At 34.2% G+C, this 12,500-nt stretch overlaps 1 protein-coding gene across 1 annotated transcript in view; it reads left to right on the top strand.

The window, feature by feature from the left end:
- The window catches only part of LOC137649209 (uncharacterized), a 44,373-nt gene that overhangs the window by 6,165 nt on the left and 25,708 nt on the right, over positions 1-12,500 (top strand). Inside the window, exons 2-4 of the mRNA XM_068382198.1 lie at positions 4,132-4,261; positions 6,474-7,016; positions 7,557-8,942. Of these exons, the coding sequence (XP_068238299.1) occupies positions 4,132-4,261; positions 6,474-7,016; positions 7,557-8,942 (2,059 nt within the window). The remainder of the gene's footprint in view (positions 1-4,131; positions 4,262-6,473; positions 7,017-7,556; positions 8,943-12,500) is intronic.

The following is a 12,500-nucleotide window of genomic DNA, read 5'->3' as shown; positions in this document are numbered from 1 at the left end:
TTATTATTATTATTACTCGCTAAGCTACAACCCTATTTGGAAAAGCAGGATGCTATAAGCCCAAGGGCTCTAAAAGGGAAAATAGACCAGCGAGGAAATTAAATAAGGAAATAATTCAATGCAATGAATTAACCAAAATTGAAATATTCAAAGAGGTCATGAACTTACCATTAAATTCACTAGCGCTTTCTCGAACGAAGAGAGAATATTGTATTTAAGTGATTGGCAGTTTACGTGTGGATTAGCCCTTTTGAGGTTTCACCTGTCAATTCCAGACTTTCATTTGTATCACACTGCACCGCCAATATGACTATCTTTCGATATTCTAATTGCCTGGCCGCTCTTAACTGACAGGGCGGTTGTGTGGATATGACACATTTGATTAGAATTCCCCCATCAGAGTTTTGTGTCATGCAAGTCTTCTCTCGTTTACATCTTTGACTTATGAATGGTGCATTGAATTGCTTGTTTCCAGTTATACCAAGTTAAATTAACAGGTATTGATTATAGAACCATTGTGTACCAAATAAGTTTATAATATTTAGCTGGCAAACATTCGGTATGTGTGAATGCTTTGCATTTGTGAGTTCACATGGGCACACTTGGAGATAGAGAAATTCACAAATGGTTAAATTGTTTATCATCACCACCATCTCCTCGTACGACTATTGACGCAAAGGGCCTCGGTTAGATTTCACCAGTCGTCTCTATCTTCACAATTCATCGTCTCATACTTCACATTTAATAGTCCTCAGCCATGTAGGCCTGGTCTTAAAACTTTTCTAGTGCCTTGTGGAGCCCACTTGAAAGTTTGGTGAACTAATCTCTCTTGGGGAGTGCAAATAGCATGCCCAAACCATCTCCATCTACCCCTCACCAGAATTGCATCCAAATAAGGCAGTCGAGTAATCTCTCTTATAGTTTCATTTCTAATCCTGTCCTGTCATTTAACTCCCAATGTTCTTCTGAGGGTTTTGTTCACAAATCTAGAAAATCTGTTGGAAATCGTTTCATTGCCTTAAACGGACTCATGCCCATACAGTAACACCGATGTCACTAATCTGATATATAGCCTGTTTTTTGTATGTAATTTCAGGCGATTTGGCTTCCAAATTTTACTTCATCTAGCCATTGTTTTATTTCCTCTTTTCAATCTTTCATTAAACTCCAATTCTAAAGATCCTGTATTAGATATCATAGTTCCTAAATATTTAAATACTTCCACCTCATTAATCCTTTCTCCTCAAATTATTTTTCACCTTCCATTGCATATTCCATTCCCATCATCTCTGTCGTTCTTCTATTTTTTTTTAGCCTAACCGCATGTGATATGTCAAGCATTCTGGTAAGCTGCTAATAAGGACAGCGTCATCAGCAATCTCAAGTTCAACTAATTTCCTGTTACCAATCCATTCTAATCCTTCTCCGCCACCCTCAACTTTTCTATCCATTACAAAATCCATGACGAGGATAAACAACATAGGTGACACCACATTCCCATGCAGTACTCTACTGTTTACTGGAAATTCATTTGATAGGATTCCCCTAACATTAACTTTGCGATTGTTATACATATGAACAGACTTAATCAAATTTACATATCTAAGAGGAATCCACAACAAGGGAGAAGTCTCCACAAAATTGGACGGTGCACATTATCAAGGTGTTTCCATAGTCCACAAATGCCAACGAAAGTGGAAATTGTTACATAATTCAAAATTGTTTAAAAGATCTTAACAGAAGCAAATACGCCAAGCTTCCAAAGTTTTGTCATCTTCGCGAAGTAATTATTCGTATCAAAATATCTTGATATGACATAGATCCCTGAGTTGAATGAAAGGGTTGGTTTGTATATCGCCATGATCAGCAAAGCTGTACTTGTCAGGGAAATGCATACTAGGTTTGTTTGCTGTGAACAATCAGATAAAAGTTGTCCGCCATTACCAATTCGCAGTGGCCAGCATGGTGATAAACTCTGACCAAACCACAGAAATTAATAACAACATGTCTGAGGCCTTTGTGGTGAAGTGGGCAGGAAACGGATGTATTTTTTATTGCTATTGTATTTGTATGTATATATATATATATATATATATATATATATATATATATATATATATATATATATATATATATATATATATATATATATATATATATGATTATATATATATATGTGTGTGTGTCTGTGTGTGTACATATAATTGAGATATATGTATATATATATATATATATATAAATATAAATATATATATATATATATATATATATATATATACATATATATATATATTTGTATGTATATATATATACATATATATATATGTGTGTGTCTGTGTATGTACATATTATTGAGATATATATATAAATATATATATATATATATATATATATATATATATATATACATTCTTGATATAAAATATTTATTCATATTATCTATATACATATATATATATATATACATATATATATATATATATATATATATATATATATATATATATATATATATATATATATATATGTATATAAATATATGCAGGTGTATAGATAGCTAGATAGAAAGATTAATAGAAAGATAGATAGATAGACAGATAGATAGAAAGATAGATATTGATGTCAATTCTCGCTATCATTTTGAAGCTTTTGGTATCATATTAATAAAAGCCTCTCCCCCATTCTCTCGCATCTGAAATATTTCTTTTCTAACTAATAACACAAAGAGGATCTTCTGGAATAACAAATCACATAAGAAATCCTTTTTATTTCAAATTGAATAACAAATCCGTTTTCCCTCTCACGAGAAGGAAAATCACTCCAAGTCTCCAAAGTTCTCCCTTCTCTATTGTTACCTTTGAGTTTTATCTCAAGTTTCTACCAAATTGAAAAACTACAGAGGAAAAACCTAATAACATTACTTCTCGTTCCAAACTATTTTCTGGGAATTGCCTTGAATGTGGCCTACTACAAATCTGTGTTTAGGAAAGTTAATTTTGTAGCAACTGCTACAAAACTTAAGTTTCGCCGTTTCTTGCCTCTCCAATTCCAAAATTTCTAGGCTTACGACCATACAGGTATATAAAAGTGGTGTATGTAACCCAGTTATATGTAGCATGTGTACCGCACGCGTATCACGCGCTCGTGTGTATATATATATATATATATATATATATATATATATATATATATATATATATATATATATATATATATATATATATATATATACTGTCATTATCACTCTCCCCTCGCACTGATAACTTGTTTCTGCCTGAATGTACTTGTATCAATGGTTGAAGTTTTGTGACCTTCTTTCACGGAAACTGTTATTATAGAAGCTCGCTGTTTATGGGAATAAAGTTACTTCTGCTACGGGCTGTCAACGCAAGAGCCCGTGTCTTGCATAAGGCAAGGCGTTCTTAAACGAACGAACGGAAATAAAGTCAGTTACATTCACTGCGCTTATCAGTTAATACCTAACTGGTGCCTCGGCACACATGGCTGGTTTCTTCGTAAACATATGGAATATTCATGTTAGCCTCTGGTAAATTAATGCATACCAAGAATTCCCTTTATCTTTTTTCAATTGGCTCTAGTGTTCACTACTTAGGTAAGTTAGCCAGTATATATCAAAATATTCTGAAAATAGAAGGTCGGTTTTCCTATGATGATGATTATTATTATTATTATTATTATTATTATTATTATTATTATTATTATTATTATTATTAGGTGAGCTACAACACTAGTTGGAAAAGCAGGATGCTTTAAATCCAAGGACTCCAACACGGAAAAATAGCCAAGTGAGCAAAGGAAATAAGGGAATAAACACATTTCATGAGAAGTAATGATAATTTTAAATGAAACACTTTAGGAACAGAAACATCATTAAAATCTATCTTTCACACAAACTATAAAAGAAGAATAATGTCAGCCAGTTCAGCATAAATACAGTATATTCACTGCAAATTTGAACTTTTGAAGTGATAACATCACAGCCCTCTAAATTTAGAGTATATTTCTATTATTCACCGAAGGAATTCAAATCCGATCATATTAGATATCTCATTCCATTAACGTGCATTTATCTCATTTGTATGGTACAAGCACGGTTGTCTTCTATTGAAGGACTTTGCTTTGGATTTGGGGTAGAGCGTGGTCCATGTCCGCTGCCCTGAATGACATCACTAGACCCTGGTGGCGTATGTTCTACCAGTCACCAGCGTCCTTCCGCCCATCAGCGAGGAGTCCTAGCGCGGTTAGGTCAACAGTTCGAGACGTGTGAGGTGTCTGTTATATTTTTAGAAGGTGTTGGAGTGACTTTGTTTGTGTTTATATTAGTCTGAGGTTGCTGTCCTAACAGACTTAGGCATCGAGGCATTATATGAGTAGAAATAAGTAATTAATAAAATATGTTTATATTTGGACGTGGAATAATCCGTGTTCCGTAACGAAATCATTCCCTGTATTTTTATTTCATTTTAACCTTAGGTATATATCTACGTAAAAAATCACATTTTCAAGTTATCTTTTCATATTCTATTTTCAAAACCTACAGTTCTGGTGGTCAAATGTTACATAAATTAAATTGATTTTGTCAGCAATTAAGTTAACATCAAAACGTACCTAGAAGCACCAGGTAAATTCGTAAATATATTACAGAGGATGACACGCAAACCGTATGTATATGCATGCGTTTATATAAACATAAACGTATTATACATACAATTACACGTTGAATATGCAAAAATCCAACAAACAGGAAAGAGATGAAAGCTATTCCACATCAGGGAGATATGTTGGAACATATCTGTTCTTGGAAATGGAAGCAGAGGAAATACCTTCAGTTCAACCTGAAATCCCTGGGCATAATGCATTTCTGAATCGGAATGCTTGAGGATAAACCACGAAATAGATTTCGCTGGCTTGTTCAGAGAGTCTTCTGAATGGGGCCTTGAAGGAGGAGCGTTTGAACGAGCGACATACAAATGACGTATTATAGCAGAAAAGCAACTCGCTCACTCGTCACTTCATTACTTCTCTGAAGAGGATGAAGTAGTGTGACAAGAAGTGGGGACTTTCTTTGAAGTTTTATTAACATAACTTCTTGTGTCTCTATGAGACATTGATTAAGTAGACCTTTTGAAAGATTCTCATTGTGTTAAGAGTACCAATTAACAGACCTTTTGATAGCTGTTCATTGTGTTACGAGTGGCCTAGCCTCAGTACCATGGTCTTCCACTGTCTTAGGTTAGAGTTCTCTAGCTTGAGGGTACACTCAGGCACACTATTACATCCAATTTTTCTTCCTCTTGTTTTCTTAAAGTTTTTATAGTTTATATAGGAAATAATTATTTTAATGTTGTTACTGTTCTTAAAATATTTTCCTTTTCCTTGTTTTCTTTCCTCACTGGGCTATTTTCCCTGTTAGGGCAGCTGGGCTTATAGCATCCTGCTTTTCCCACTACTTTTCTAGCTTAGCAAGTAATAATAATAATAATAATAATAATAATAATAATAATAATAATAATAATAATAATAATAATAATAATAATAATAATAGTCATTTGCTATTGATATATCAGTGTTATACAGAAACGCAAGTAATGCCAGATTGCCATAAGGTTTGTTCTCCGAAATTCAATGTTTTATATCTACTTTTTATTACATTATATCCAGCACCGTACCTTATTCTCTTCCTTTCTTCTCCTTACTAAAGAATTTATCTAATGCACCTCGTCTTAAATCTGTAGTCATACAAAGGACTCAAAACCGCTTTGCATTTCTAACCATTTATATCCTTAATTTTGTCATTTGGCCACACTACCAAGAACAGCTACATCATTATATATCAGCATTTAGTATGAAAGTATTTGGTATAAAATTTCGTGAATAAAATGGCAACATTGAATCTTAAATCATATATATATGTATATATATATATATATATATATATATATATATATATATATATATATTTATATATATATATATATATATATATATATATATATATATATATATATATATATATATATGTGTGTGTATATATATATATATATATATATATATATATATATATATATATATATATATATATATATATACACAGTATATATATACATAAATATGTTAACGGAAGTACTTCCATATTGTCTTTAACTATTCTTTTTCCAAAAAGTATGATTAACTCTTTCTTATTTTATTTTGTGGATGCAAATCAAGCTGGAATTTCATCGGACAATGGTTGACAGACCTTCAAAGTTACCCATTCCGCGCCAAACTTCACTAGATGCAAAGTTTCTGTGTCTCTGTCGTGAACATCGATTGACAAGTGATGTACAACTGACAAGGGAGGCGCTTCCGTCAGTTACTTCTCAACTACGACAGACGCCTGAAAGACAGAGAGTTTCCCGGGATCTTTAATTACATGTTCACATCTTGCCGAATGTGTCTGTTATTATCTGCAGCCAAAGTCACCTTTTAGAGTCTCTTGTTCGGGTTACCTTGATAAAAATTCTCCAGGGATTTCATTGGATCAGACAAACCACTTCAATTCCAAGGTACTGGAGCAGAAAGCCCACTTCAATTCCAAAGTATTGGAGCAGACAATCCACTTCAATTGGCATAAAACCCACTTCAATTCAAAAGTATTTAAGCAGACAACCCACTTCAATTCCAAAGTATTGGAGCAGACAACCCACTTAAATTCCAAAGTATTAGAGCTGACAACCCACTTCAATTCCAAAGTATTAGAGCAAACAACCCACTTCAATTCCAAAGTATTAGAGAAGACAACCCACTTCAATTCCAAAGTATTGGAGCAAACAACCCACTTCAATTCCAAAGTATTAGAGCAAACAACCCACTTCAATTCCAAAGTATTTGTGCAGACAACCCACTTCAATTCCAAAGTATTGGAGCAGACAACCCACTTCAATTCCAAAGTATTAGACCAGACATCTCACTTCAATTCCAAAGTATCAGAGCAGATAACCCACTTCAATTCCAAAGTATTGGAGCAGACAACCCAAATCATTTCCAAAGTATCATAGCAGACAGCACCCTTCAATTCCAAAGTATTAGAGCAGACAACCCACTTCAATTCCAAAGTATTGGAGCAGACAAACCACTTCAATTCCAAAGTATTAGAGCAGACAACCCACTTCCATTCCAAAGTATCAGAGCAGACAACCCACTTCAATTCCAAAGTATTGGAGCAGACAACTCACTTCAATTCCAAAGTATTAGAGCAGACAACCCACTTCAATTCCAAAGTATTAGAGCAGACAACCCACTTCAATTCCAAAGTATTAGAGCAAACAACCCACTTCAATTCCAAAGTATTAGTGCAGACAACCCACTTCAATTCCAAAGTATTGGAGCAGACAACCCACTTCAATTCCAAAGTATTAGACCAGACATCTCACTTCAATTCCAAAGTATCAGAGCAGATAACCCACTTCAATTCCAAAGTATTGGAGCAGACAACCCAAATCATTTCCAAAGTATTATAGCAGACAGCACTCTTCAATTCCAAAGTATTAAAGCAGACAACCCACTTCAATTCCAAAGTATTGGAGCAGACAAACCACTTCAATTCCAAAGTATTAGAGCAGACAACCCACTTCCATTCCAAAGTATCAGAGCAGACAACCCACTTCAATTCCAAAGTATTGGAGCAGACAACCCACTTCAATTCCAAAGTATTAGAGCAGACAACCCACTTCAATTCCAAAGTGTTTGTGCAGACAACCCACTTCAATTCCAAAGTATTAGAGCAGACAACCCACTTCAATTCCAAAGTATTAGTGCAGATAACTCACTTCAATTCCAAAGAATTGGAGCATACCATCCACTTCAATTCCAAAGTATTAGAGCAGACACCCCACTTCAATTCCAAAGTATTGGAGCAAACAACCCACTTCAATTCCAAAGTACTGGAGCAGACAACCCACTTCAATTCCAAAGTATTGGAGCAGACAACCCACTTCCATTCCAACGTATTAGAGCAGACAACCCACTTCAATTCCAAAGTATTGGAGCAGACAACCCACTTCAATTCCAAAGTATTAGAGCAGACAACCCACTTCAATTCCAAAGTATTGGAGCAGACAACCCACTTCCATTCCAACGTATTAGAGCAGACAACCCACTTCAATTCCAAAGTATTGGAGCAGACAACCCACTTCCATTCCAAAGTATTAGAGCAGACAACCCACTTCAATTCCAAAGTATCAGAGCAGACAACCCACTTCAATTCCAAAATATTGGAGCAGACAACCCTTTTTAATTCCAAAGTATTAGAGCAGACAACTCACTTCAATTCCAAAGCATTAGATCAGACAACCCACTTCAGTTCCAAAGTATTGGAGCAGACAACCCACTTCAATTCCAAAGTATTAGACCAGACAACACACCTCAATTCCAAAGTATATGAGCAGACAGACCCTTTCAATTCCAAAGTATTAGAGCAGACAATCCACTTCAATTCCAAAGTATTAGTGCAGACAATCCACTTCAATTCCAAAGTATTGGAGCAGACAACCCACTGCAATTCCAAAGTATTAGAGCAGACAACCCACTTCAATTCCAAAGTATCAGAGCAGACAACCCACTTCAATTCCAAAATATTGGAGCAGACAACCCTTTTCAATTCCAAAGTATTAGAGCAGACAACCCACTTCAATTCCAAAGTATTAGGGCAGAAAACTCATTTCAATTCCAAAGTATTGGAGCAAACATCCCACCTCAATTCCAAAGTATTAGAGCAGACAACCCACTTCAATTCCAAAGTATTGGAGCAGACAACCCACTTCAATTCCAAAGTATTAGACCAGACAACCCACCTCAATTCCAAAGTATATGAGCAGACAACCCCCTTCAATTCCAAAGTATTAGAGCAGACAACCCACTTCATTAGAGAGATATGGGGTCCTGTGATTGGCCAGATAGTTCTACATCGGATCCTTATCCCTGGTTGCGGTTCACTTTCCCTTTGCCTACACACACAACGAATAGTTTGGTCTATCCTTTACAGATTCTCTTCTGTCCTCATACACCTGACAACACTGAAATTACCAAACAATTCTTCTTCACCTAAGGGATTAACTACTGCGCTGTGATTGTTCAGTGGCTATTTTCCTCTCAGTAAGGGTAGAAGAGACTAGCTATGGTCAGCAACTCTTCTAAGGGAAGGACACTGCAAAATCAAACCATTGTTCTCTAGGTTTGGGTATTGCTATAGCCTTTGTACCCTGGTCTTCCACTGTCTTAGGTTACAGTTTTCTTGCTTGAGGTTACACTCGGACACAATTTTATCTAATTTCTCTTCTTCTTGTTTTGTTAAAGTCTTTACAGTTTATATAGGAATTATATATTTCAATGTTGTTACTGTTCTTGAAATATTTTTTCCTTGTTTCCTTTCCTTACTGGGTTATTTTCCCTGTTGGGGCCCCTGGGCTTATAACTTCCTGCTTATCCAACTGGGGTTGTTTCTTAGCAAGTAATAATAATAAAAATAATAATAATAATGATAATAATAATAATAATAATAATAATAATAATAATTCCAAAGTACTGGAGCAGACAACCCATTTCAATTCCAAAGTAGAGCTGAGGCCGTTTTCAACCCACGGACAAAAACATAATAATTCGGATTCTTGTCCTCACACAAATTATAATATGGCAGTATGACTGAGAATAAGATTCCCATCAAATATCGAAAAACTTGAATTTTGAAAGAGCATGGAATGAGGTAAACACATCTCCTACTGTCTCTCTCTCTCTCTCTCTCTCTCTCTCTCTCTCTCTCTCTCTCTCTCTCTCTCTCTCTCTCTCTCGCAAGGTGGCTTTTATTATGTTGTACTAATCAGAATTATTGCTCTGGAATCCATTTATTTATGAAGTCTTGATTAATTATGTAATGTTGTTCTTCATACCATTTGTTACAAACCCTCTTAGGAAAATTTTTCTTGGTGAATACTTATCCTGCACATGTTTCTCATCCATTATCGTAGTTCTTATTTTATTCTCCTATTGTAATTCCTTCAGCTCTATAGTCACGTATAATTTCCTATCCTAGTATCTATAAAGGTTTTTTTTTTTTTTTTTTTTTTTTTTTTTTTTACAAATTCCATTGAATCTGTTCACATTTAACTAATTTTCGCCTCGTTTCGGAAATGGAATAAGTGAATTGATAAAACTAGGGATACACTTATTAGCTATGTGTTTTACATCGTGATAAAATGCCAAATTGCTGTATTGAATGAGCTGTTACTAAAATTATTCAAATTCGTATCATTATTAAAATTATTATTATTTTTGAAATAATTATTATTACAATTATGAAAATTGTTATTAATGTTATTAAAATTATCATTATTTTAAGAGTGTAATAGTTTCTTTTGAAGTCAGAACAAAAAGTAAATAGGCGATTGGAGGACAATATTCCACTACTACGGAATCCAATTACAAAAATAAACAATAAAAATCTTGGTTGTCACGCGACAATTGCATTATGTTGAACTCTTATTTAACGTTTTTTTTTTATTATATATCTTGACGATTTTTACCTCCGCCAACGAAATTGGAAGGAGGTTATGTTTTCGGCCCTGTTTGCGTGTGTGTGTTTGTGAACAGCTTCCTGGCTACAATTGTAATCATTGAGTAATGAAACTAGCTAAGAAAATGTTCAATTCACGTAATCATTCATAAGTTTGGACACCGTTGTCACAGAGACTTCAAGCTTAATTCGTATTAGAGTGTATGAAAATCCACGCCAATTAATACATGCTAAGGTCAAAGGTCAGAGTCAAGGCCGAGCAAAAGGTCGAGAAATAAGCTGCAGCAATGGTGGAGGTCTGCACTCAAATGAGTGCCCCTCTGGTTATTTTTTCTAATTTTAAACGAAAGCATTATAATTCACTGTAAATTATTAAATAAGATTTTTTTTATTTTTTTTCTTTCTTATGAAAGTTCAAATTCTTACATATATTCTGATGAATCATGATGACATCTATTACATTCGTTGGATGTTTAATCGAAAGCAATATTTATAAAAACAAATATGCCGCTGGAGATAGAAATATATTTCTATTTTTTTTAATAAAAACAAAATAATTTTAATCCAAATTACTGGAATAGAAGACAACAACTCTATATAAAACATCGTTATTTAAACCATGACTCCCCAAACGAGATTAGTTCAATAGAATTTTGACTGGGAAGAGTTGAAAGACCCAGAACTACATGGCTGAGGACTATGAAGGGTCAAGTAGGTGATGTTGAATTTGAGAAGCATTGATTTAAAGGCTTAAGATAGAGACAACTGGCGAAATCTAACCGAGGCCCTTTTCGTCAATTAACATAGGAGGAGATGATGATGATGATGGTGATGATGATGATGATGATGATGATATCGTGAAGTAGGAGATGGTGAATGGGAGTAGTATTTACTTAAAAGCTCAAGATAAGGACAACTGGTGAAATCTAACCGAGGTCCTTTGCGTCAATTGACAAAGGAGATGATGATGATGATGATGATGATGATATCGTGAAGTAGGAGATGATGAATTGGAGTAGTATTGATTTAAAAGCTCAAGATAGAGACCGAGGCCGTTTGCGTCCATTGACAAAGGAGGAAATTATGATGAAGATGATGACATAAATAATGTGATCGATGCTATTATTAAAAAGAGACTTACGCTCTAAACTCAGTTTTAATACCACTTCTGTGACATAATAAAGCCACGTTAGACAAAAAACAACACCAAAGCCTTTGATGAAAACGTAACCTTCCCTATTGTATTGTTGTGTTTGTGTAGCCTTGAGCTAAGGATTTGCTGCGTCCCAAAGCGTAAACACATCTGTCATTTTAATCCATTACGTAAGGTACTTTGTTTCGTAATATCCATGTATCTTATGTAAACGTTTTTCATCATACCTTTTAGGGATTTTTTTCTAAAAGAAAATTCTTTTTTATATGCGAAAAAAATCTATTGGAGTATATATAACTACATTCAAACAGTTCAAACTTAAAGCTAATGTTTTTATTTTGAACAGGCTGACATAAGTCTTTTTATTGTTTTTTTTTTTTTATGGAATATCTGTTTTCATGTTGCTGCTGCTTTAAAAATATTCTATAAATTGTTAATCATTTCTCATATCGTTTATTTATTTCCTTCTTTCCTTTCCTCACTGAACTATTTTTCCCTGTTGAATTCCCTGGGTTTAAAGCACCTTGCCTTCCCAACTAGTGTTGTAGCTTAGCTAATAATAATAATAATAATAATAATAATAATAATAATAATAATAATAATAATAATAATAATAATAATAATAATCATTTGGACCTTATTTAGACAAAGTTGTATTAGTCAGGGCTATCCATACTAGGTTGGTTTGTTGTGAGCGATCTGACTAAAGCCTCGTGGAGATGAAATGGTCAAAACACAGATATGAACAAGGGCACATCTGAGGACGTTGTCCTGCTGTGG

Source organism: Palaemon carinicauda, chromosome 11 (genome assembly GCF_036898095.1).
Source record: "Palaemon carinicauda isolate YSFRI2023 chromosome 11, ASM3689809v2, whole genome shotgun sequence".
NCBI classification, from domain to species: Eukaryota; Metazoa; Arthropoda; class Malacostraca; order Decapoda; family Palaemonidae; genus Palaemon; species Palaemon carinicauda.
Note: the sequence above shows the minus strand (reverse complement) of the source record. Positions and strands in the feature narration are given on the sequence as shown.